Genomic DNA, 25523 nt, shown 5'->3' with positions numbered 1-25523 from the left:
TGCAACTTTTTAAGAACTAGTCTGGCAGTGATAACACTGCATGTGGCAGTTTTTGGTGCTCTTCAGTGGGCCCATGTGACCTGAGGTTATAGTTCTTCATGACATTGGAATAAAAACTAGGTCAGATGATGGAGCTGATTCAGCTTCACTTGAGATGGAGTACCTGTCTTGGTTTCAGCATGTGGTGAGGTATTTATCAGTAAAAAGTGGCTTACAGTAAGACAAAGCGAGATGCTAGTATGTCTTTAAAGATATTTAAGTACCTGATACCAGAAAAGAAAAATTATTATTTTAGTTGAATCTGTGTGGCGAGTTTTGTTCTGTGCCAGTTCTCTTTGGTAACAATCTTTTCTGGGCCACTGCTGAGGGAGGGCTTGCCAAAAGGTTCTGCCTCGCACATATAAATCAGGTTGATGCCAGATTTCTTTTCATAGCATTATTCATAGGACTTCACAGGCATCATCTTTGAAATTTTCCCCAACGCAAAATTGAAGGGGAATCTCCCCCCTCCCCCCCCCCCCCCCCCCGGTAACTATTGTGCTTCAACAAAACAGTTGCATAAACCTTGTGTACAAGTATCTGCTCCAGATCCAATGTCAACTTGCTGTGCTGAATGTGTTATTTTAAAGCTATGTGGACTATTCTCCCACACACCACTTCACTCTCTGCTCCTCAGACCCTGGTTTCTAGGTGCAATTTAGATGTGACCGTTACGTGCTTTCACACATAAAGCTCACACAGTATATGCTCTTTCAGTATCAAGTTATGCCTAGTGTTGGTGTGGAGGTTATGAAGAAGGAGCCAGATACCTTAATTCTAGAAAGGTAAGTGAAAGTAAGCTCAGATTGCGAACTCTTCAGTGACTGACAATGTAGTATACAGGTATGAATCAGCATGTTGTGTGCCTGTGAATACAAGTTAGCATAGCTACATCCTCCTACTCGAGATGGAAGATTTGATTTGGTACCTAGCTGGTACTGAGAAACTTGCATAGCTTTTGTTACTCATCTTTGTAAACGTTTTAATCATGATGCATGGCTAGAATATACAAGAGAAACAAAATACACTGGTGTGCCAAAATAGGAAAGATTTTTTGTAATTTATGAAGCCAACATGATAAAAGATGATCAAACTTTTTATTTTAATTATCTTTTATTAATGTTATAATATTTAAGTGCTAAATACTTCTAGTTACAACTTACACAGTATGCAGGAATACTAAACGCATCTATACTTCTGTTATTTACATTTCTTTTGTAACTATGACTTACATGGAAAAGGGAGTGAAACCAGCTTTTTGAAGGATGAATCTAGTTTAAAAGTGGTCATAAAAATTACAGAACTTTAATTTACAGTACATTTGTATGAAAATAAAAAAAATCAAGTTGGTGCTTAAAGGAAGCACTGAAGCTCAGTTTGAATTTATATTTCCATGTTTTCTGTCTTCTCCTAGGTCTGGCACAATGCTATGTAATTCAAAGCGATACCTAGACGGTCATGTGTAAGTTTCCATTACTTTATCCTCAGTCAGTTTTAAAAAATGTTGAATGTTCTAGAAAGATTTCTGCTGGGTCAATAAAGCTGCATCTGAAATTGAAGGTTCCACTTTATGTTTAGCTGTATCTTTCCATTAGGTAGGTAGGGTGTAGGAGAAACAGGAAATATTTTCCAACTAACTGAATATTGTATGAGTTGGTCTTACGACATCAGAAAACTGCTGTCGGTATGCTCTTGATGGTTTCACCATCCTTTGTAAAATGCTGTAGGCAGTCTTGCGTTTTCCTAACTTTCTGCCACTTTGTCAAGCACAAACAGAGGGGCAAGAATTCTGTTCCTGTTTGTTTCCACAATGCAACCATTTAGCACCATTTCATCCAAAATGATGTGCACTCTGTCCAAATTGAACATGATCTAGAAACATTTCAAGTTAAGTATCTTTTGAACAACATGAAGATAATTCAGACAAAATCTCAGGCACCTTAGTCTTTAATCAAAGTTTACAAAAACAGGTATTTCTTAATTTATTCTAGTTTATTTGGCTGTTTATTTTAATAGATCTAGGGAAGCAGTTCAACTGACACTTTTTTCTGACCACAGAGTTGTCAAAAGTTCGTAGTAGAGAAGCTGAAGCCCCAGCAGTATCCCATCCTGGAAGATTACCACATAGTAGTAAAAGCAAGGTAAACTTGAACTTAGATGTAGGTGGCTAATTTTACTGTCTGCCTGAGTACCACGTATTGCTTGAATATAAAATGTTGCCAAGGGACAACAACCTTGAATATGAAGATGCAAATATTCTGCATTTCTTCTTAGAGAAGTGAGTCAAATTCTTAAAATTTGATTCTCAAATTTTCCTTACCCTAAGTTACTAACACTATTTGATCTACTTGAAAATAGCTTAAGAGGAATATGCTGATATGTAAAGTTGAGTCATTGATTTAGTAATAAATATCATAAAGAGCAAAAGTAAATAAATGGTTCATATTTTAAATACTTTCTAAAAGATATTTATAATCTCTAATGTTCACCTAAAGGAAAATAATCTGAAACAATATGAATTTGTACTGTTGTGATACATGAAATTTGTCCATAACCATGTCTGTCTTTCCTTAACATTATCTAACAGCATCTGTCTCAAAAAAAAAAAAAAAAAAAAAAAAAAAAAAAAAAAGACGGCAGGCCTTACTCTGCTATTAAGCGGCAGGCGTTCTTCTGTAGACATTAGTGTTTTGTGCATCCACTGAACAACTGCAAAGGGTTACTTAGTGAAAAAAAGACTCTTACGTTGCCATTTATCACCAGAACCTGAAACGGAAATAGGCATAGCAAAAAAGCCTGCTGGGTACATCTGTTACGCCTGACTGACACGCATATACATATGCAGAGGCGTGAGTAACCCTTCATCTGCCTTGCCCTCCACCTGCTGCTGCTCTTTAAATGTGTTCTTCCCTGTGCTCAACAGATCAGCTTTGCCTTAATTTTGCTCCTTCTAGTTCTTGCCTGTGTCTTGCGGACTACTGCAGTGGAGCTAGCAAGATAGTTTACAGTAACTTCTAAATACATCTTTCAATACTTTTTTCCAACTTTGATAGGAGTCTCTTGAGTGCCTTCTCTGCCCATTACGCTATTTTTGATGCTACGGTTTGAGCTCAGGAAGACAGCCTGGTTTTGCTCTAGTCCTTGTATTTATGTTAGTGGACTTCCATTCTAATCAGTGGAGTTGCAAGAACCAGGTTTTTGAAGGCATCAACATTTTCCTCTGCTCAGCATGATAAAGCTTAAGTCTCATTTTTTGAACATGACTCAGGCTTTTAAAAGGTTTGCTCTGTCTCATGAGTTCTAGTGGATCTAACGACAGCAGGCTGCCCTACTGCTCTGTCAAAGAGCAGGAACAGTGGGAGGAGTACTGAACTGTATATGACAACAGCTGAGGAGCCACATACTTGTATATATTTGTTCCTCCTAGGTGGTAAATGCAAGTGGTGGGGAGACAACACCTTAAACCACCAGAGCTGCAACGACACGAGCTCATGGAAGTGAACAGTCTCAAGTCTGAATTCAAGAAATGGATTTAAGTTAAGTAACATTGAACATCTCCATGCCTAGTTTTTTAGCACTTGGCTTTGAGAAGGGAATTCCTTAATCTGAGTTAGGTGCCTTATTTTCCCTGCAATGAGTGGTGAAAGCCAGACCCATGAAACAATTCACAGGTTCTGGAGAACCAGGGCTGAAGCCAGGACTCAGAAAAATCCCGCTCTGCATTCCCATGATCCTTTCTCTCAGATTCAGAAGCCCAAGTCATTACTTCAGGTGATGATGACTGGCTCAGTTTCTTTTAAAATGTCACAGTAGAAATGCTGCCTGCTTGAAACCTGTAGAGGACGGCGGCTGAGCCTGTTCTCAGCCTCGGGAATTCCAAACCCACCTTTCTCTGTGGGCAAGCTTAACTGAGTTGGTAGCAGCTATGCCTGCTGCCTTCTACTTAAGGTTCTCCTGCTGTCTGTAAAAGTTCTTGAGTATGACAGTCTAGCCCAGCAATGAGAGAAGTTTAAGGTTTTGTCCCTGTTTTGGTGATTGCTTCTGCTGCACACATTAAAGCAAGAAGAGGGGCACAGAGTATCTCATGTCAGCCTTGTGTGTGACCACCCTTCTAAGAGATGAAAAGTAGAAGCTTGAACTTGTTCCAGCTGAACTGTAGGATGAACCTGTATGGTAAAGTTGATGAGACTACAGCTAGTAGGCTGTCACCTTCCTCTGCCGTTTCAAATTGCCGTGAGTGCTCTGGGCTGAACTCAGTGCTACCGTATACTTGTGCAGAAGGGTAAGCAATTGTATCGCTGCTCCAACAAATGTATTCTGCTTGACCAAGACCACTGCATGTCTAGGTATGTGTAGTAGCAGAATTCAGACCCCCAAATAACTTTACTACTAGTTACTATTATGTGAGGAAGAGAAATTATAGCCATCAACAGGATCTTGGGTATGTCCATGGTTTATCAGATAGCTTCTAGTTTGCTGGCCTAAGCTTAACCACGTCATTTAATTCGAAGTTGTATTTTAAATACCAGACTTCTTCCTGAGTCTGCCTGTAGGCCTAAATTGCTTCTAAAAATCAGACTCGTGCCATTCAATACTGAGGAGCAGTACTGTCCTTAAAACTTCAACAATCTCAGTTTCTGTGGTTCCAAAGACAAAGGTAGTTGTTTTACTTTGCTTGGCAGATTAAAGACTCGAGACAAATTTCTTCCTATGGTATACTTTCCAAGTAAATCAGTCTTTACACAGATATTTTAATCTGAGAAGTTAGGATTTCTTTATTCTGGTAATGTGAGAATTTTTAGGAAGACAGCTGTTCTACTGCTGCTTAGTTCACCTCTGGCACTGCTCTACACAGAGCAAGAGGATCTGTTAACAAAGTTGGGTAACATTCCATTCAGGTTTCAACAAATGATAAAGCCAACTCCTCTTGGCTTTTAATTTTTACACTCTACCACTGATTCACAGTGGAGCAAGAGCTCCCGTCTCTCCAGGCCTTCCTCTTCCTTTGAGAGTCCCAGGGATCTAAAGCCCAGAGGACTGGATCAACCAGGATCAGTGATGATGCAGCAACTTGCCACTCACACCTTATTTTTCTGCATCACCTTGTTTAAGAAAACATTTAAAAAGCACTTAGCACTGCTTTTTCCCCTGCTGCATTTCCTAAAGAGCTGATACCATGTCAAAGGAAAACTGCACCCACACCAGTAAGTATCTTGCAGCTGTTCCACTCAAACCCAGTATGGTTAAATGAGATGTCAATTCCCCTGCAGGGCCATTCCAGGTTATTTCAAAACTGGCCTACTCCAGTACAGAAAACAGTGGTATGATTTCTGTCCATCTGTAACCTGTTAATCTCACAGTCATCGTTCCAGAACCAGTGATTTCACCTGCAGTTTGCATGGGGATACTAATACCACTCTGGAAAGATCTATCATCCTGATTTTGGAAGGTCCCAAAGCATTCTTTACCCTCAACCTAACACCCTGGCTTCCTTTTCCAGTTCCCTTCCCACATCCCCTTACCATGCTGTTCTTGGCACACAGTCAGACTGCACAGGGAGCAACCTTGGCTTTTTCCCTTCCCTGTAAGTCTCATGACTCTGCTGTACGGTTACATCTTGTCATACACACGCTGCTTAGCCATTCACGTCTGGATGCCCTGCCCAGTGAGGGATACGTGTATCTGATCCTCAGCAAGGCTCATCCTCCCCACCTGTCACTTCTTTGGCAAGTGACCCCAAATTTCAGGGTTTAAAGTCCTGAAGTCATAGAACCACACCCAGCTGAAAAGCAGCAAAGCAAACCAGTTTGAGCAACTGGCAACAGGAAAAAGCTATGTTCGGCGTGTGCGCTGCCATGTGCTCCACCCCGAGCTGTCATTTAAGGTCCTGCTTCCAGTAAGAATCCTGGCTGCCCACAAAAGAGGATTAAGGGACTTTCACTAGATCCATGCAGAGGCTAACAGGAATTTTACAACAAGTATGCAGAAGAAAACATGTATTAATCTCTGCATCTGTAGATAAAAGTCTGTAATAAAAGTTTTCAGAGCACCCAGCTAGGAAATACTCTGAAGTTGTCAGCCTAGGCAAAAGGTGAGCCCTTACTGTCATTGGTTTACAGATTTCAGTCAATGCTGCTGTGGCTGCATACCTAGCAGTAGAAGTAAATGGCACCTACTACAATTGGTGTCCAAGTGTTATGCTGCCCTTATTAAAGACATTAATGGTACTTTTTACTATGACAAAGAGTTTTTATGGCACATACATACTAAGAGGAGGTAAATGTGAGACAGTCTTGTATGTCCTTCCCCAAAACATTATATAGACAGATAGTTAAGCGAGGGAGAGGGGAAGGAGGAAGGGAGGAAAGGAAAAAGGCACATTTAGGACTTGCATGTGATAAATAACTTCTTCATATAGAGACATTTTAAGATCTCTCAGGATTTTTCAGGCAAGTAATTAAGGGTGTGTCCAGGCTTAAGAGATGATAAAGTGCAGCCAACACCTTGTGATCAGGTAACACACCCGGGAGCACAAACAAAAGCTTTGTAGATTACAGCACGGGTACTTAGGGGGCAGGTGGCTTGCTACTGAATATACAGCATTACAAAACTTTGATTTCCATCCTGGACATTAATCTTCAACTAAAGATTAGTTGGAGTTGCTTCTTTTTTTAATTGCGAGTCCCACATTCCAACTTAATCTTTGCTAACAATTGCTTTAAGTAACTTTTAGCCTATCTAATGGCAGGCAAATTTTAGGCACTGAAACCCATTTAATGCTTTCTGACCATTTCTTCCTCAGACGACTATGCTGACATTAAATGAGACAAATGGTGCCTTCAAGTTCTGTGATATTCTAGAACACTTTTAAGCTAATCCTGATAGGTTTCCATTTCATCCACTTATTTTACAGTACAAACTGAAGTGTATCCTTATAAATTCTCAGAATAAATTCATAATTCAATTTTCTTACTAGTTAAATGCACTGTATTCTGGAAGTGTTACTCCACGGGGGACTGAAGAATACAGTTGATTCACATGAAGCATTCCCTGTATCAAAGTGTTTTATCTATCCTAGGAGCAGCAGCAGCTAGTTGCAATGGAATGTAATGTTTTTTTTGGATCAAGACAACATTCTTCAAATGCTTGGTCCTAGAGCACCCTGTCTTCCCCTTCCCCTCCCACAAGGGGAACGTAAGTATCTGTTTCTTCTGTAAGTTAATAATATGTCTTCAAGTAAGCTTTGCTTCACCAGTTCAAACAATAGAAAAGAAGTCAACTTTTTGTAATTTTAGAAACTCTCATGCTTACCAGCATATCGTTCCCTACAAAGCTGCTGCGGTAACACTTGCGTTTTTACAGTCTCTTTGTCACCATCACACCAAGAAAGTAGCTCCTACACCATCCAAGATGGAGTTTTAGAGCTACAGAAAATCCCACCTACTTATTTCATACACAGAAGTGAGGCTCATCTAGTGCTATTAACACATTAGAAAGCAACACCCCTAAGACAATTTCAGTACTTGTTCATTCAACTGGCCCAACACTAGTTACAGATATTTTAAAAACAAACCAAAGAACTTTAGAAATGTTATGTCATCCTGTCGTAGGTACCCTTAAGTATGTGACTGACTCTCAGAATGAAAGTAGACATCATATAATGGCTAAATGCTTTACAATTCACACATAAAAGCTTCTGTAAAAACCATGGCTACTACAGAGTTAAATTAGTTACTTAATTGGCTAGTAGCTAATCAGCGTTCATTTTTGCAGTATGCATGAGAGGAACAATTTTGCAATTGTTCATGCATTGTTTAGCATCACACACACCTATGTCATACATACATATAAATATTATGTATGAATCCTGTTGGGCAGGATTCAGATTGGACCCAGTCTCTGCCTTGTGCCCAAGATGCCCTTCCTGACAGCTGACTCCAGACTCAGGCCATGATGCAAGCTACGATGCAGGTGCCCCGGGTGAATTCGGGTGTTTGGACCTAAATGACAGCTGGAGTCCCACATTAGGAATACTGGAATAGTTGCCAGGAATACTGGGGTAATGCACTGCGGCTGGGGAAGCGTGAAGAAGCAGTGCACGTGTCGCAGGCTTAGCGTGGGCTCCAGGAACATTTCAACTGCGTGATGGTCTCAGCCTTCAGATTTAACTGGGGTTTGCTCTGTGCATGGGTGAATAGCCTTTAATGAATATGATCTGTTTTTCATGGTTTTTGATTTCATGTGATTTCCTACTATTTTTTTCATGTTAGTAAACACTACTTTCTATATAGCATAGTCACTAGCACTTTTGAAATAAACTTCCTATGGATCTGTACACAAAAGTAATTGCGCAGAGACAGAAAATTGTGACAGTCTCCCACCAGATACTCCATATACAAAGATTCTGTAAATACTACTTGGTGTTCACTGTTACAGACCTTCAGACAGTACTTTCTCCATCAGATATTTTGCATCCAAGCTAACTGTACTGAATATAAGAGTTAGCGTAAGACTATTTGGCAAAGGAAATGGTTTAATCCCAGGTAGGGGATATTATCTTACACACTAAGAAAAGGCATATTGATGGATTATTGCTTGCACTCCATTAACATCTAAGACACTTGTAGTCCAGATCTTGTATTGTTCTTCCAGGCCTGCTATTCAAGCTGTTGTGAAAAATAAATACAATCCTGAACAACCTACTTCTTCATTGTTACACCTCTGCTTTACGTTTAATGTTGAGGGTATCTCACTTCATTTCAATTATTTTAGGTATCCTCTCAACTTATGAAAAGCTCTTCTTCCTAAATGGGAGAATTATTTTGTACATATATAGAAGTAAAATGTTTTATTTTAAAATTGTTCCTGAAAGGTATAATGTAGAAAAGTGCATTTCTGAATGGAACACTTACGTACATCATTCATATGTCATACGTGTTGAGGAGAGACATATCAGACATGAGCTTTTCCAATATTATTTCCAGTATTATCAATTAAGATAGTAATGTACACTCCTAATTTCCAAATATTTATATTCACACCCTCATGCAGATGACACCCATGTAGAAGATGAATTTCTACAGGAATCATTCAGACACCCTATTGCACCCGTTGCAAACATTAGTGTTGGCATATAATGCAACAACTTCTCTAAACAATGCAGACTAGCACTGTATGCAGAAGCTTGCTGGATATGCAGCAGCCTTTCTCAGCTATTAAATGGACTACTGGTAGTAACTAAGTACGTAACTACAAGAAATTCCTCTCGGTATGAAAACGATGACCAGAGGCAGGCAGAAGTTAGAATCATCAGTACTCCAAACAATCTCAGATAAAAAGAATCAGGTAATTGCAGACTCAAAGTACACCATATGGAAACATAGGGGACTATTTTTATGTATAATTACTGAATAGGTCAGGTTAGTCTCTAATTCTGCAAAGCTCATACACAAGTACACATAGTTCTAATCTTTAACTATAATAACTGAATACAAAAAATGCAGTTATACAATCACTCAAGAGACCTTAAGAGTCCCTTCATGCTGAAATTTCATTATTGCTCTTTTATAATATAAGTGAATTTAGGAGTGTTATATTAATACCACAGCATTTTGTGAATTTCAGGAAGGAAATACAGACAGTATATATACACATACATATATATACACATATATATGTAAGTTCAGTAAATGAGACAGAGTTCCAGCATGTAGCGAGCATTCAAATATTTACAAAAGTAAAATTAATTCTTTCCTTTTTTTTAGTAAAGAAGAACAATTACAAGAAAAATTACAGAATTTTTCTATGTTCTTCATACGTACTAATTCTTAAATAAGGTAAATAAACTAAATTACAGTATTTGATTCCAGGGTGGCAACTGTTTTTCAGGTGTATAATTGAAACTTTTTGTATCAGTAGATCTGCATTTAACCAACAACAAACATAGGCATAAGGATTGCTGGAGTAGAGTGAGCAGGCAGCGGGACTGGAAGAACTGAGGAGGAAGACTGTTTGCGCTACATTCTCCTGGTTTAATTTTCTTTGAATTCTGTACTGTATTTTATTTACTTGCTATTTGTGTTTAACTGTTCAGGACTGTATTTTAGTATTTGTTTGTATTTGGGTTTAGTTCATTTTCTTAATTATATTTTAGTTAATACCCTGCAAATCATACACAGGAAAATACAGCTGTGTAAGGGGAGGGGCAGGAAAAGAAAAAGGTATCTTCTGTGGCAACGCCTGGTTTCCTAAATTTTCTCCTCCCAGGCCCTTCTCTCTTTCCATTGATACAGAAAGTAAAACTCACCTAGACTTTCATGAAGCAAGATCAAAGTGCAAACCTAATCTTACAATGATGCTACTGCTATTTGGCTCAAGACACAGCTGTAACATTCAGTTCTTATTACTGCAGTCATTTCAATATCTATTTTACTGTAAACTTAAAGAAAAAAGTAAAACCCTGAAGTAATTAGTTAAGCCTGAAAGTTCCCCCGTGACTATAACTTTTCATGTCTATGTGTTAATGGTACTTAGTTCTCTCTAAGCAAGCTCTCCCTGTCTTACTTTCAGTGGTACCAGGCTTATCTTAATGACTGAGGATTTACACAGGTGACCCTCATGAACATCAGCCATGCTTTCACAAAGGTGCCAAAATGGTGCTACTTACTGTAAGTGCAAAATCTGTGAAATCTCTGCATTGTCTTGACTGTTTGACAGTCAGTGCTATGAAGACAGTATGAACTGGCACATACACCAAAAAGAGATAGACAAATGGATTTCTGATACTGAAAAGGATACATCTAATTCACTCTGCAAGGAAAAGAGAGAGGTGACCATTAGTTACAGTTTGATCTCTCATCTCATAGTCATTAAACATTACACATCCCTTTAGGGGATAAAGAAAGTCTTCAAAATAATGATACAAAATTTTAGGGCGATTCAGATTTCTGTTCTGGACTGTACAATTACATGCTCTTTCCTGCAACACTGCTTTGCCTTTGATGTGTTACCTGCCTCTGTAACAAAAGCTAATGTTCTGAAATTTTTACTTAGAAAAACCTCACTGAGGTCACCCATGAGTAACATTTTGAATATACACAGTGCCATCTGAATGAGTGGGTGGAAAACCAGCATCTCTAATCATGGCAACTCCAGCCTTATATTCTCTCTTCCTCCTTCTGCAAAAACGGGATGTTAATGCCAAGTTTACAATTTATATAAAAACACAGTTAAAAATGTTGCTGCAGATCATTTCAACAGCAAAATCTAGACATTGTATATGCCCATGGCTGTGGTAGCTGTGGCTGGATGTATTAGGAGAGGGAAGGCAACTCCAAGCTTTGGACTCTCAGCAGTTCTAACTATTCTCCAGCCCCAGCAACATAATTCTTCACATAGTCATCATTTCCTTTCTAGGCTTGGCCTGGATTTACCCCAAGTCGTTTTATTCATTTAACCGAAATGTCTGAGTTAGAAGCCCTTGTGATCTCTCTGCAGTCAACAGAAGAGATGGGTATCTTCAACAGTTGCCCCGGCACACTTGAGGCATGACTCACTTTCTCGAGATACTCATCAGTCTCCACTGCCAGTAATGGGAGCTTAGGATGACCAAACTTCTAACTTAGGTGCCTCAGTTAAACGTCTAAATTTAGAAACAATTAATCACAGCCTCAGCAGTTAAGATCTTGCACAGCTGGGATGAAGCTTCCCCAGTCTCTGCTGAAAGAGGGAATCTTTATCTGCTACCAAGGGAATTTAGTTTGCTAACATGGTTTCCATTCACAGTCTAACCCTGGTTTTAGGCAGAGTTCCCACTGGTAAAATTGCTACTACTTCTATCGTCTAAAGATGCTCTGAACTGGACTAGTTCTAGTCTACAGGCCTCTGCTGAGTGACTCTGCTATTCTTCAATTAGAAATTTTTTATGCATCACAAAAATTGTATTTTAAGAGCCTGATCAGTTTAAGTTTCCTCAGCATTAAAAAGTAGTTGAAAACATTGGAATATGTATTCTGAACAGCATGCAGTGTTTTCCCTGGGTAGCCATATAAAAGCGAAGGGGAATTATCTCACAAGGAACTTAGAAAGCTTTCCCCCTAATTCTGTTAATGTTTGTTCTGATATCTGAAGTCAAGCTCTGTAAACTCCAATAGATAAAAATAGAGTATGTGAGAATGTTTAAAGCTCACAAGCCTAAAAATAATAGATGACAAAATGTCCTTCTGGAGCAGGACAGATGTTCTTTCCTTTCCCAGAGTTCTGTCTCCGTTGTCGTCATGATAATTTGGGATTCTGCTAAAATTCTGCAAATCCTAAACATTAATCCATAATAGTACAGACTTATACTTTCTTGCTCTGTGGTTTCTGTCAGAAACCCCAGCTAGAATTATAGCCCTCTTCTTCAGTGCTCTGCCATTTATCGTGTTATATGCTATTAAAAATAGAACCACAGAATGGCATGAGATTTCTTTAACCACCACCCTTTTCAGTTCCCTTAGTTTCAAACCTGAAATGCTATGGAAAATACAAAAAACTCTGGTATGATGAACTCAGCAAATTTCTGACAACTATCAGTGGTTGGGTTATATATGTGGTCAAGGAATTTTATATACTACATTTATATGTGTAAGAACTACATGTATTTTTGCTCTGCCTCAAGTAAAGAAAATAAAACTTGAGAAGTGGTTGGCAACTATTCGCTCAATTAAATAAATAAGATGTGACTAAATTTTATTGTCCATTCCTGTACTGCCGGGATCAAATTCTATTCCTGGTTATCACTGCTTAGGTTGGGACTGCAATCATAACAATTTTAAGAGGCAAATTCTGAACTTAGTACAGTCAGAAAGTGATATACTTAGTACCAGCAGTTTCAACAGGCTGGTGTGACGTTAGTTGAGATAATAGCCTAAAACATTTGCCAGGCATCTAAATAGTGAAGGGTGCAGATGACTTTTTCAAGCATGTCCTTGAATTGACAGAGGGAGCTCTGCCACGTCTGCTGTGGTAGCAGGACTGGGAAACCAGTTCCAGAACCTGCATACTGATCTCTTGTATGTATAATTACCAACGTAATACCCTCAAGCACATGGACTACAGAGGAAACTCTATCCAGTCCTCTTTTCTGAGAGGGATATCCAACACATTTCAGCATAGATAAACTGAAATTGTGCCGAAGTATGATTTCAGGCAAATTTGTTTATAACAAGATTATTACAAACCCTGTATTAAATAGCACATGTTGTAACCAGGATTATAATGCTGCATTTTCAAACTTTGTAAAAACAAGCAAACAAAAAAATCTCCCACCAAAAGGAGTAGTGTCATTTTAACTGGAGCCACGTCTGACGTTGAATCCTTAACGAAATGACTATCTATATAATAGCTGTTTTATCAGATATCCACTGTTGCATGACGACAATATGGGGAGCACAAGTATGGACTGGTTTTTGAGGTTTCATTTGCTCCATCCCTCTGATCTTGTTCGGTGAGAGTGATGTCAGCTCCCTGCTTAATGCTTACACCATCTTTGTCATGATTCAAGTTCATTTGGGGCATGTAATGCTAAGAACTGCAAAAAAGAACTGTAAAGAAAAACCTCTTTATTTCTTTAAAATGTATAAAATGCCAGTGGCTAATTTAAGAGTAGATGACCCAATGAAACCCCTGAGTATACGCATATAAAAACATGCTTTTCTAACAGAAGTATTTCTGGTATTCCCTGTCTGATGATATATAACCCATGTATACTTGTACTTGTCTGAAAAATCAACTAATACTGCTTTTTTTTCCTCTCTTTTTTTTTTCTTCCCCCTTTTTTTTTTTACAGTGGTAATATTCATGCTGAAGTATTCAAAATTCTAAATGAGTATGAAAAAAAAAAAATTTCTCCTTTGATTTATTCCCTGAAATGACATATTCACTAAAGCTTTGAAAAAGAAATATTTCATAGTAGATTCAATGTCTCACTCACCACTCTGCTGAAGTATTTGTCCAAAACTTCCACAAAATTATGAATTAGTTCATACACTGCCATCTCATTCTGAAATTAAATTAAAAACAAGCGAATATTAAGTGAATAGCTAGAAAACGTAATAGTATTCTTTGTGTTATTTCAGTTTGTGGTGTATGAAAAGCAACTAGAAAATATAATAAGACCTACAATAAAGTGCACAAGCTCAGGCCACCATAGCAAGCGGAGGTGTGGTTACCCAGCGGAGGTACCGAGAGCAGGGGAGAGCTCAGCGGCAGAAGCTTCAGGCCAGCCGCACAAGTAAGCACTGCAGTACCCAATGGATTTGTCTCCAGCCTGGGCTGCGGCCATCCCATTGCGTCCTTTGTTCCACCATCACCCAGGTTAGATACATAGACAGGTACAGCTAACTAGGCTAGGCCTACCCATGCTGAAGTCACACCGGCCAGCTGCAGCACAGAGCCAGGCTATGCTGCAGCAGTACGGATGGGCGATTTTTGTAGCAAAGCCAAAAGAACTTGCCCCAAATTGCAGGCCATTAGAACCCTGGCTTGAAGACACTGTGGTAGTCAGCAGCTACCTTCCACACCACCCTGTTAAGGTCTCCAATAGTAAGCTTTGAATTAATTTCTGAGAACCAGGAAATGTAAACACTAAAGCCTTGCAGGCTCAGCCTGAATGCATGAAATAACAGTACTTGTCAATTTGCAGATACCTTTTTTCCCTTTTTCTTAAAATATAATAAATTGGCATCTTTCTAGCTGACAGTATGGGAATTTTTTCTTTGGCCAAGAAGGTTAAAAACAGTGGGCAGTTGGGATCTGTCTCACCACAGATGAGACAGTTGATCTGGCTGTAATGCTACCATTTGTTGAGAAACCCCACCCCACATAAATTTATGTTTAATCAAACACAAATTTAGAAAGCAGAATCCGTACAAGGCTCAGGAAAACTGCCTCACGATAACAGTTTGGTCTACTGCTATAGACTGCAGTCAACATACCACATTTTCTTTTATACCTCTCTTTATTTCACAGAAATAAAAATACGTTTTTTTGCAATGGCTCCTTGAAATTCTCTAATTGCTATTGCAAAATTCCATACTGGAAGAAGACTTGAGCTCCTGTCCATGATAATCACTACAAGCTTTCATTTCAAGAGGGTATATAATTTCTTACCTCTGTCTCATTGATTCCAACGACTACAAAAAGGGCTGCATACTGTCGGTATACCAGCTTAAAGTCCTTATACTCAATGAAAGAGCACTAGGCAGAAGCAAAACAAGTCAAATACAGTAGTTGCCATTTAAGCATACGACAGTATTAAGCACAGAGTGCTTAAAGAGCCTAAGCTTTCATGTTCGTAAGGCCCACAAAGAACAATGGATTTCCCAAGATCCACCAAACAATTTTGACTTGAAAGAAATTTAGTAGGGTAACTATTACACAAAACTTTTCATCTGCTGGCAGAAAACATGCTACCACTTTTTAAATGGAAAAAATGGAACATACAGAACTGAAGTGACTTGTTTGGGGTTATAAGGCAGTCAATACTTCCCCTAAATTTTCATTTGGAAGCACCTCCAAAAGAGATAACCTGAAGGTCATTTTCATATTAAAAAAAAATGATCGATATTTTTATATAAAAATTAAGAGTATTAGACTTCCAGACCCAGGGGGGGAATTCACATCTTTCACAATAAGACAGGAGCCAGCAGATGGTGCTGTTATACACTGCTTTACAAGATGCCTCCTTTTTTTTAAGTATCATTTTGCTCAGTCCTTGAAATGGCAGCATACCCTTAGTTCTTTTGGTGAAGTTTCTGTTTGGAGATGCTCTTGTAAGAGCAGTATGGAGGAGGTTAATTTCTTTAGGCACTGTCAAGTCTGTGGACTAAGGTACTTTACAAGAACTGCTATCTTTTCTGAGGTTTTCTAGAATGAAATATGTGAGGATCACTGTTCAAGAACACATGTAATTAATGAAAAATAAAGAAGCTGACTTCAGAACACAAACCAAAAAACTCCACTCACAGTCCAAGTCACAGATTTCTCCTCCAATGCAAGTCAATGTGCTTGCTAAGTTTGGTACTTTTCTTAAAGAACCAATGGCTCAATTAAGTGAGCCATAAAAATCTCAACTTTCATCTAAGAAATTTTCCAACTTCTGAGTTTTCTGACTTTCTTGCAGAAAGTGTGAACACTTTTTTTGAATAAAAATGCCTAATACAGAGGCCTAAAAATTTGTGTTTACAAAAACCCCTGTGTTTTAGATAGTCTTTGCATGATCTGGAATCCTCTCTCCTAAGTTTTTTGTTTAAACTTGGAGCTGTCAGTACTATCCCTACTACCTTCCGGCAAAGCAGCAGTAATATCTTTCTATCGATCTCTACCAGACAAGCAATAACAGGATAAAATAAATTCTTCCTGGACTTCTGAGCTTCTTCAAACAAACAGGAGGAATCTTGATGACAGTGATACACAAAACTCAAAAATATCTGTAAGCCTCAGAAAAACTTACTTATTCAATGCAGAATAACAGTTCAACTGGCCAAACCCATAATCTAGAAACATAATCTTTTTCTTCATGAGTACAAATGAAACAATGACTTGCAATGGAAACTGATGTGTTTTCAGAATTATTGACATGAAAGATATGAGATGTTGATAAAATAAAATGGCTAGGGGAAAAACTACAAAACTTACCTGATCCTTTGAACGGGAGAGACAGTTTTTGATTACTTCAGCTTCCAGCATTGTCCGTTTTTTAATTTCTACATGCTCGTAATACCTAGACAGCCTTGTTTGACCTTGTTTGTTTACCATAAGAAAAAATTTTATCATTTCTTTTTTGTTGATCTCAGCAGTAGGTTTAAATATGGGGTGCAGGAATCAAGAGGAGTATTTCTGTGAGGCGGGGGGGGAAAGAAAGTAGTATACATACAAGTTATGAGTTATAAAAGACTTCCTAAAAGCTAGCCAGCCCAGATCCGCATATATTTAAGACTGAGTTTATTGCCAAAACATAGAATATAGGAAAAAAATCTCTAATCTTTTGCATGCATCCCATGAGTAAAACTCCATTTTTTTCCCACACAAATAATCAGAAACTATCTAATAAACAGCTTTCACATTATCAGGCAATTTAATTTCTTTGTAGGATTTGGGGAATTGGAGGAGTAAACAATTACTTCTTCAAAATCATAAATCTAGTCACCATTTTCTTCCCACATGCTAACTGGTTTGAGAACATTATCAGAAATTTGCCCAATACCAAAACATAAGATTAACACAACTCATGAGAGCAAAATTGGCCTATGAGCATTTATTTGGGGTTTTTTTCTGACTTGTATTTAACAATTTCATTCATACCATCCTGATATCAGATTGAAGGGAGAGAGGACAAAGGGAAATGCATGGGCCACAACACATTTCTTTAACACAGAATGAGAGCCTCCTAAATATCTGGGTATCAGCAGTATCAGCACACATCTTGAGCCGGACCAGGAGCTGCTCAAATCTGTTTTCTCACATATAATTTCCCACACTGACGCGAAAGGTAGATTCTGCACTTAATGAAAACTAAGTGTGGGTCTTTGATAGCTAAGGAGAAACCTGTTCATGTTAATTACTCAAAACAGCTTAGTTGCAATCTAAATAAATATTAGTCTACACAACACCACTGAAATATAGTTGTAGAATATAAATATGCCACATGCAATGTACAATGAAAAAGGCTATTAAAGAGCACAGCATATATCAGAATCTGCTTGCTAAACAACTGAAATCTTTCATGTTTTAAAAAGCATGCAAAAAAAAGGTAAGCTGCAGATGTAATTATTTGAAATAGAAGTTCTGGGTTATTTTCTTTAATGCCAGAAAACAGTTACTGTAATGTTTTCCATCTGACTCTCTATTTGGATCACAGATTTATTGGCCCAAATGCTCTTGAGGTTTATGCACTGGAAATACAGCAACTACCACAAAAGCTATTTCTTTACTCCAGTTCTGAAGAGTTACTCCTTGCCTGGTGCAAATATTCTCTCCTAAGGTCTCACAGCTCCTGTGAGAAAGTCCAAGCTGAAAAAAACGTATCAGGAATCCACAGAACAATACAGTGTAGCTCTTTGTGTAAAAACAGTGTATCTTAATGCAGAAAAGCAAAAGGGGAAAAAATACAAAAACCAAAATAGGTCTCTGAGACAGCAACCTCATAGATATTTAAACATATGCTGATTTTTTATAGCAAGGCAAGCTGCATAGGTGCTGCCTCATATTATTAGCAACTTCAATAAACTGGCTATATATCATTCATGGGTGATAACATCTAAATCTTTCGTGACAGTGACACAAAAAATCTCAATATATTGTGCTGACATTAATTATTGCTTACTTCTGATTCATATTGGTCACCTAATTATTTTCTGAAAGAAAAGCCACCTCTATTATCATCACTTGGATCTCAAGAAAGCGATCCCGTTTTCCTCAGTGTACTCTGGTTTACTCCATATACAAAGAAGTTCAGATTTCTATACCAAATATATCTTCACTAATTAGACTTGATACTGAGAATTCATTTCTTAACTGACACCTCCAGGGAATAGGAGTCCAGGTTCGGTCCTCAGGACAAGAGAATCTGTTTGGAATCGTGACAGTCTCAGAGCTTTCTCACCTCCGCCAGGCGCGGTGAAGTCTCTTCACGTACAGAACAGGAGTGCGCTTTTGTTGATTCGCTCTGACAGAAGAGTCGTGGACGCTGGTCAGTGCTGCTGCGGTGGTGCACACAGCTTGTCCGCTGCACCCCGGGCTTCTGAACTAGCACAAGTTGGTCTCTGAGAAAGAATGAACCAGGTAATTAAGACAAAAAAGGGCCCATATGGAAATGTATGATGGGATCTTCACTGTCGGATGGCAGCTTAGGCTGACATTTATGACTAAATGGAAGAGTACCATCTAGACAATCTTTTCTGCGTTTAATATGTGGCTCTTTTTTTTTCCCCCGTTCTATTTTGTATTGCTGCTTGAAGTTAGAGTTGCAATAAGAAGAGATGTCTTAATATTTTGAGGCATAAAGAAAGGTAAAACAGTGAGATGACTTAGTCATTTTTTGATAGAAACCTTCCAAGAAGTAAGGATAAGGATGAACGACTCCTTCCAGCTCAGAATGAGGCACTCTAAACAAGGGCCAACCTCACAAGCAAAAGAAAACTGAAGCTTTAAAGCTACTTAAAAAAGGGTTGTGGTCTGAACGAGTAACAACCTAAGAAATGCTGCCCATGTTTTAATGAAAAAAAATAGCAAGCTCAGACACGGGAGACCAAAAGCTATGCACGTTGTTCCTACCAACTGCAAAACACACCTGTCCAAGCTAAACAGATAATGACAGCGACATAGACAGCTTTTCTTTTTTCTTCTTAGTCTTATGCTTCATCTTTGCGTTTGGTGGTGCTGAAGCACGAATTAATAGTCCTCTGTTTTGAACAAGTTGTTTCCAAGCTATTCAAATAATTTAGTCATAAATGGTACTCAGAAGCGTAAGTCCTGTTCTCAGAAATCAGCAAGTTGCACAAATCCACCCTAGAAGATTAAAAACCTAAGGCTTAACTTGTCTGCAGATATTCAAGTGGGACCTGAGAACAGGAGGACAGTAAAACTACCCCAGGAGCACTGACAGAGCTGTTGTACTTTGAGTTACTGTTAAGCAATATATAACACGAAAAATACATGAAGAATTGATACGTATGGATCCTATTGCAGGATTGGCCCCTAATCCTAATTATTCCTTTATTAACCTGATCTTTCTACATGGTTAATCCCCTTCTGATGTTATGACCGTTGTATCTGCGTGTATTCTTATGAATGGCCTGGATTGTTTTACATATGAAAATACTTCAGACCAAATTTTTTTTTTTAATCCTCACAAATGCTCTTATCCAGAATAGATATAAAAAAAAAAAATTGTGTTGTAACGGAGGTAGAACCATAGTAGTATTCAAACATGTTATCTGTAATTTATGAGATAATCATTATTCACAGTATTAGAACAGGCAACTAACATCTGTAGGAAAGAGGTCCACTAGTATCACTAGTCATTTCTGTATTTTCCCACCAGCCCCAAAGATAGCTTCCAAAATTTTAGCCAGAAATTTTGCTCATATAAATGGCAGCACAAGCACACAGTTTTGTGCAGAAACACTGGAATAAATTTACATGTACAAATAATAATTTTTTAAAAATTTACAAAAAGCATGCAAGCATAGCTGTGGAATCTGACTTTGAGAATAACACCAGTGTTAAAAATATCTTAAGGGCTTTTTTATCTCCTTTAAAAATAACTTTGAAAAAAATCACTTGTAGAAATAAAACCATTTGCTTCCACAATTTAGGCAAAAAAAGGAAATTACTGAGTTTTGTTTCTAACAAATGAAGTTTATTTCTTCTCCTTTCATCTTGGCTTTCAGATACAGACAACATGTTAATATTAGTTTTGCATATATAAGATGTAAAGAAACCTGTGAAGTACAATAAACAAACAAAAAGCATATCTGTGCATGTTGATGGGTAGAGAAACTCCCATTCTTTCGAGTTCCATGTATTCGAGAAGCTACCTTTTATGATCAATAATCAGTACTCTACTTACGAAGATAGCTCCATTTCTTCTGATACAACTCTTACATGCTTTTCTGTGCATTCTCACACACATGCCTGCGTGCATCCATGCACATACACACAAATTAGGATGCTTTTATGCACAAAGAATCAAATGGTTTAAGGGAACTGGTGACAAGATGCAAGCCTTTCGCATCTCTGCCATTATTTTGTTCATTTTAGTAATGAAAAGACATTACTATCTGAAGGCTGTTTGTCAGAAATGAATAGGCTCTCTCATTCCAGGTCACTGGACAACTATCTGCATCACAAATGCGCTTAGGAACAGAAGACTGGAAGGGACTATCGAGATCCTGATGGACTGTCAAGTCCAGCTCTCCCCATCACAGTCAACCATGCATTAGAAATTTTGTCCAGAACAGCCTATGGTATATGCTTCGTGCATACTTGATCTACAAAACACCTACGAAACTATGACAGAATGAAGACTCCCTAGAAACAAAAACCTCAGAAGGTATCACTTGGGGAAGATGTAAAAAGTCTTCAAAGTGCAAACTTTCCTTCAAAAGAAATTACCTTCCGGAGCAACTGAGTAGCAGTCTCCTTTATTTCCTTTACAAAATATTTCTTCTGTAAGGATAATTTGGCATGCACACAAATGACATACAGTCTAACTACTGTGATTTAAATATGCGCTGTCACACTGTGCTAGATCTCACCCTCATTAAAGTATCTCTCGCAGATAAATATCTATGAGAGAAAACTGGTATCATGATTGGCTTGTGTGACTCACACTGGTAGACTGATGGGAGTACGTAGTCGTTGATGACTTACAATATAATGGCTTTAACTCCTTCTAAACCAGCACATACGCAGAAGACTAAGGACCCCGGCTCTTGAAGAGAGATGCTTCTTGATTTTACTGTCCCCAAGCAGGCTCATCCGCCCCGCCTGTACAGGTAACTCCACCTTTGTATTTCAAGAGACCTGCCTGGTTTGCTTCAAAATGCTGTAACAGAAACCATGATGGTTCAGGAACTGCTTCCAGGACATGTCAGCTCTGTAGGCTGCATAACCGCATGAGACACCTCAAAGTAAGTTGTCCCTGTTTGCGAGTCACACCCCTAAATGCTGTCTTTTCAGATACTGGTTCAGACCTCTTAGAGAGGCAAAGCCTGCAATACTTGTTCTGCGGATAAAAAGGTCTTTAGTCTCCAGCGTGGCCAACCCAGCAGATTCTACATGCAGTAATATAAAACATACTTTAAACATAATTTTAATTACTCCTTCAGTGGATACAAGCACTCGACATTAATTTATTTTGTCAAAGATTTCACCAAGTTATACATACTCAAACACATAAATTATAAAAAAAGAAACACAACCTGAGTTTGAGATGTCTTGCAGTAATCATTCAAATTAGACGTGTCTCTCTCAAGCTAAAACCACTCTAGTCAATGTCCACAGATGTAGAAGCATTTTAGTTATTGCGCTATAACAATGTTTTGCAACATTCTAGGGCTCTCAGCTAAAATGTAAATAAAAGATCAAATCTAGCAAACAAGAAATGCATGACTACGTTTTTACAGAACTGCTTCACCAAGAATTAAAAATAAATGTTAGATACAAGTATAAGCAAATAATTTACTGGACTGTCCAACTCTAAACAAGTTGGTTTTCTGCATGCAGAGGTCTAATGGCACTTTATGTGTGTACTAAATGTAGAACAAAATGGGTTAAACTGGAACTAAACCATTAACGAAAAGAAAAAAAATGGCTAAATGGTAGAGGCACAAGCAGGTGACAGCGTGGGAACAGGTATTTTTCAGATATACATATATTTCTGTTGAGCTTCCTGGCTCTGAATTTATTGTACAGAGGTATGTAGTAAATGAAGACCGCTCATATAATCGATACCCTTGCTCCTCCTGTTTTTATTCTGACCATGGACAAGGCTTTAATAAAAACCACGTGCAGTGTTAGTAATATTTATCAGTAATAGTAATTTTTGTATTCTAGATCTTATTATTGCACACATTATAATTCATCCAAAGATGAAACAACTATGTCTATGTGGCTTTAAAATAAAATACTGTGTTGAATTTCAGGATCAGGGATTTTAAAAAAGCAAGCTTATTAATCTAGGGAAGTCAGGGAGGAAGGAAAGAGTAAAAAAGTTTTCCTTTGCTGTTGAGTTGTCAAAATGCTGGCTGAATATAGTAACGGAATTAAATTGCAGTAACTCCCATATACTCAGGAATGAGGAATGTCCCGTAAGATTGGAGCTAAACAAAAGGCTAAACGGGTTATGAGGTAAGTCCTAATTTTTAGTAATGATTTGATACTGTCAGTAGACAATGAAAAAAATCAGCTGAGGTGGAAAGAAGTTGGATTTAGATTGGCTAATCTGTATGGAATCAGGAAGACTGTAGGATGAAATTTTAGTAGGAAATGATTTAATGGAGAAGAAAGGAAGGACTAGATAAACCAACTGAAATATCAATACACACCTGAGGAGAGATTAGTAGAGAAAGGAAACACCAGTAGTGCGACAAGCGGCATTTATTTTTTCAGTAATTAACAGAATTCCAGCTCTGTCAAGAATAAGCCCTGTTTAGGAAGCTATCAATTTTTTTTACTGAATGAGTACAGCATGTAAATATTTTGAAGAGAAGCAAAACCAAACTCCTACCTTACTTACAATGGGTGACCTATAGATCATGTCAAATAGGATGTGATGATAATTTGTAAATATTGCCTTTCAGAGCAGTATTTTGCAACTGAGATAATTTCACCATATCCAAACTACAGCATCAAACACAGCATTGCCATCACAGATAAAACTGAGCCAGACAAAATAAACCAGTAATTTCTTGCAAAACCTTCCTCAGGTGGAAAAGACTTTAGAATAGCAAACATTGTGCGCTTTCCCTTCTCATCAAGGAGGGAATACATTACACATATGCCTTACCATTCAGATACCATGAAGATGACCATTCATTTAAAAAAAGATTAGCCAACTTCCAGAGACATACCATAAATGTAAGAAATCTATTCTAAAACCATCTCCTTGCGGGGCAAATTCAGCGTACCATTAAACCGGGCCGAGTTTTAGAGACTTAAGCGTTTTAACTCCCGCTGTGCTGTTTGCACGCCGGTCTAGGAAGCAGGCCCAGGCCCAGGCCCAGGCCCAGGCCCAGGCCCAGGCCCAGGCCCGGCGGCAGTCCCGCGGACTCTCCCGAGGGCGGTTGACACTCCCGAGGCGCGGAGCTGCCGCGGCGCCGGCGAACCAAACCTCCGCCGCCTCAGCGTAACGCCACCGCTTCCGCTTTTCACTTCAGAGCGGACGGAAACCGCCCGGCCGCGGTCCCCCGCGGCGGCCGGGCCCGGGACCGCCAGCCCCGACACCGTCCCACCGGGGGCCGGGCCTCCCCCCCTCCTCACGGCAGCGGCTGCCGATGGCGGGTTGCCCCGGGGCGGGCGGGGGCAGCACAGCCGAGACGGAGACGGGCAGCGGCAGCGGCAGCTGCCCCACGGCCGTCCCCTGGGCGGTGTGCCGCTACCTCAACCCCGGGAGGGGGCTCCCGGCCCCGGCCCGCTCCCCCGCCCCCGGGGCACAGCGCTCACCTCCCCTCCTGCACATGCGCACTCCGCCGCCTTGCCCGTCCGGGAGGAGGAAGCCGGCGGCGGAGGGGAGCGATTTCCCGGCATGCGCCGCGCCGCTCCCCCCTCCCCTCCCCTCCCCGCCCGGCCGCGGGTGGGTGGGCCGACGGCTCGGCGGCTGTAATGGCGGCTGGCGGCGGCTCGGCGCTGCTCTGACACCCGGATACTGCTCGGCGCAGCCCCCCCCCCCCTCCCCGCGCCCGGCCCGCCCCCCTCCTCCCCGCCCCAGCCAGCTCCGCTCACCCCCTCCCTGGCCCCTGCTCCAGGCCCCCGCCGCGGGACGAGGAGGAGGGCTCCCCACAGACAATGGACGAGCACCCCGGAGCCGGAGGAGGCGGTGGGATGGCGGCCGCCCCGAGACCACAGCAGCCACCGCCGCAGGCGGGTGGGAACATGAACCTGCAGTCGGGTGGGGGCTGCGTGGGGGCCGGAGCCGGCGGAGGAGGAGGAGGAGGAGGGCAACAGCAGCAGCCCCAGGGCCCCGCGGCCCCGGCTGGTCAGGAGGCGGCGGGCCCCGCCGAGCTGTCCCGGCCCCAGCACTACACCATCCCGGGGATCCTGCACTACATCCAGCACGAGTGGGCTCGCTTCGAGATGGAGAGGGCGCACTGGGAGGTGGAGCGGGCCGAGCTTCAGGTATGGGGGGCGAGGGCGGGCTCCGTGCGGAGCGAGGCGCGGGCTGGGACCGGCTCGGTGGGCTCCGGGGACCGGGCCGCGCTCGAGGTGCGGTAGCAGAGCTGCCCGGGCGAGCGGAGCCCGTTGGGCCCCTGAGGCCGAGCCGGTCGCTGTGGCTTGGGGACGGTACCTGGGCGAGGGCCGGCGGGCGAAGCGGCGGGGCCGGCGGAGGCGCAGCCCCTCACGGCCTGAGCTGGGCTCCTTTCCCTGGGGCAGCCATTTTGGTTTTTAGCATGGCGCCCGCCTGGGTTCCTGGCTCCGGAGGCAGCCCGTGCTCCGCAGGCCTCTCGCCCGTACTCGCGTTGCAGGGCCCGGAGGACGGCTGGGGAAGGGCGGGCGGGCGCTGCCGCGGCGCGGGGCTGCTGACCCTCCTCCCCGCCCGCCCGCGGCAGGGCGAGCTGCGCCTTGACAGCTGCGATCATCTCCCTCAGCACAATGACTCCGGGGCTCTCCGGGCCGGCGGCCTCCTCAGCCTTGGGTGCGGGTTACGGGGAGCAAGAGCCTCCGGGCCTGGAAGGGCTGGCGCCTCCCCGAAGCTCAGCGAGCGGTTGCTTTGGGGGGAGAAG

At 40.8% G+C, this 25523-nt stretch overlaps 2 protein-coding genes across 3 annotated transcripts in view; one reads left to right on the top strand and one right to left on the bottom strand.

Moving 5' to 3' along the window:
- Nucleotides 1-1140: 1140 nt before the first annotated feature.
- On the bottom strand, nt 1141-23769 carry AP4S1 (adaptor related protein complex 4 subunit sigma 1). Its single transcript, XM_050898436.1, has 7 exons — nt 23712-23769; nt 18683-18842; nt 16717-16917; nt 15190-15276; nt 14012-14080; nt 10837-10848; nt 1141-1911 (listed from the first exon to the last, which is right to left on the bottom strand). Exons 3-7 carry the CDS (start codon nt 16852-16854, stop codon nt 1783-1785), a joined length of 435 nt encoding a protein of 144 aa, XP_050754393.1. The 5' UTR covers nt 16855-16917; nt 18683-18842; nt 23712-23769; the 3' UTR covers nt 1141-1782.
- A 734-nt stretch (nt 23770-24503) lies between these two features.
- The window catches only part of STRN3 (striatin 3), a 67552-nt gene continuing 66532 nt past the window's right edge, over nt 24504-25523 (top strand). For both annotated transcript variants that reach the window (XM_050898434.1, XM_050898433.1), the window contains exon 1: nt 24504-24918. In XM_050898434.1, coding sequence (XP_050754391.1) covers nt 24589-24918 — 330 coding nt within the window. In that variant the 5' untranslated portion in view covers nt 24504-24588. The remainder of the gene's footprint in view (nt 24919-25523) is intronic.

The sequence above is a fragment of the Gymnogyps californianus genome, chromosome 5 (genome assembly GCF_018139145.2).
Source record: "Gymnogyps californianus isolate 813 chromosome 5, ASM1813914v2, whole genome shotgun sequence".
Lineage (NCBI taxonomy): Eukaryota > Metazoa > Chordata > Aves > Accipitriformes > Cathartidae > Gymnogyps > Gymnogyps californianus.
This window is presented reverse-complemented; position numbering and strand designations above follow the sequence as displayed.

Bases quoted from the DNA above. Each gene is read 5' to 3' on its own strand.
- AP4S1 (XM_050898436.1), bottom strand. From the start codon at position 16,854: ATGATAAAATTTTTTCTTATGGTAAACAAACAAGGTCAAACAAGGCTG. The intron at 15,277-16,716 runs GTAAGTTTTGTA...GCTTCTGCCTAG, and splicing joins TCTCCCGTTCAAAGGATCAG to TGCTCTTTCATTGAGTATAA. The intron at 14,081-15,189 runs GTAAGAAATTAT...ATTTAATTTCAG, and splicing joins TTGGAATCAATGAGACAGAG to AATGAGATGGCAGTGTATGA.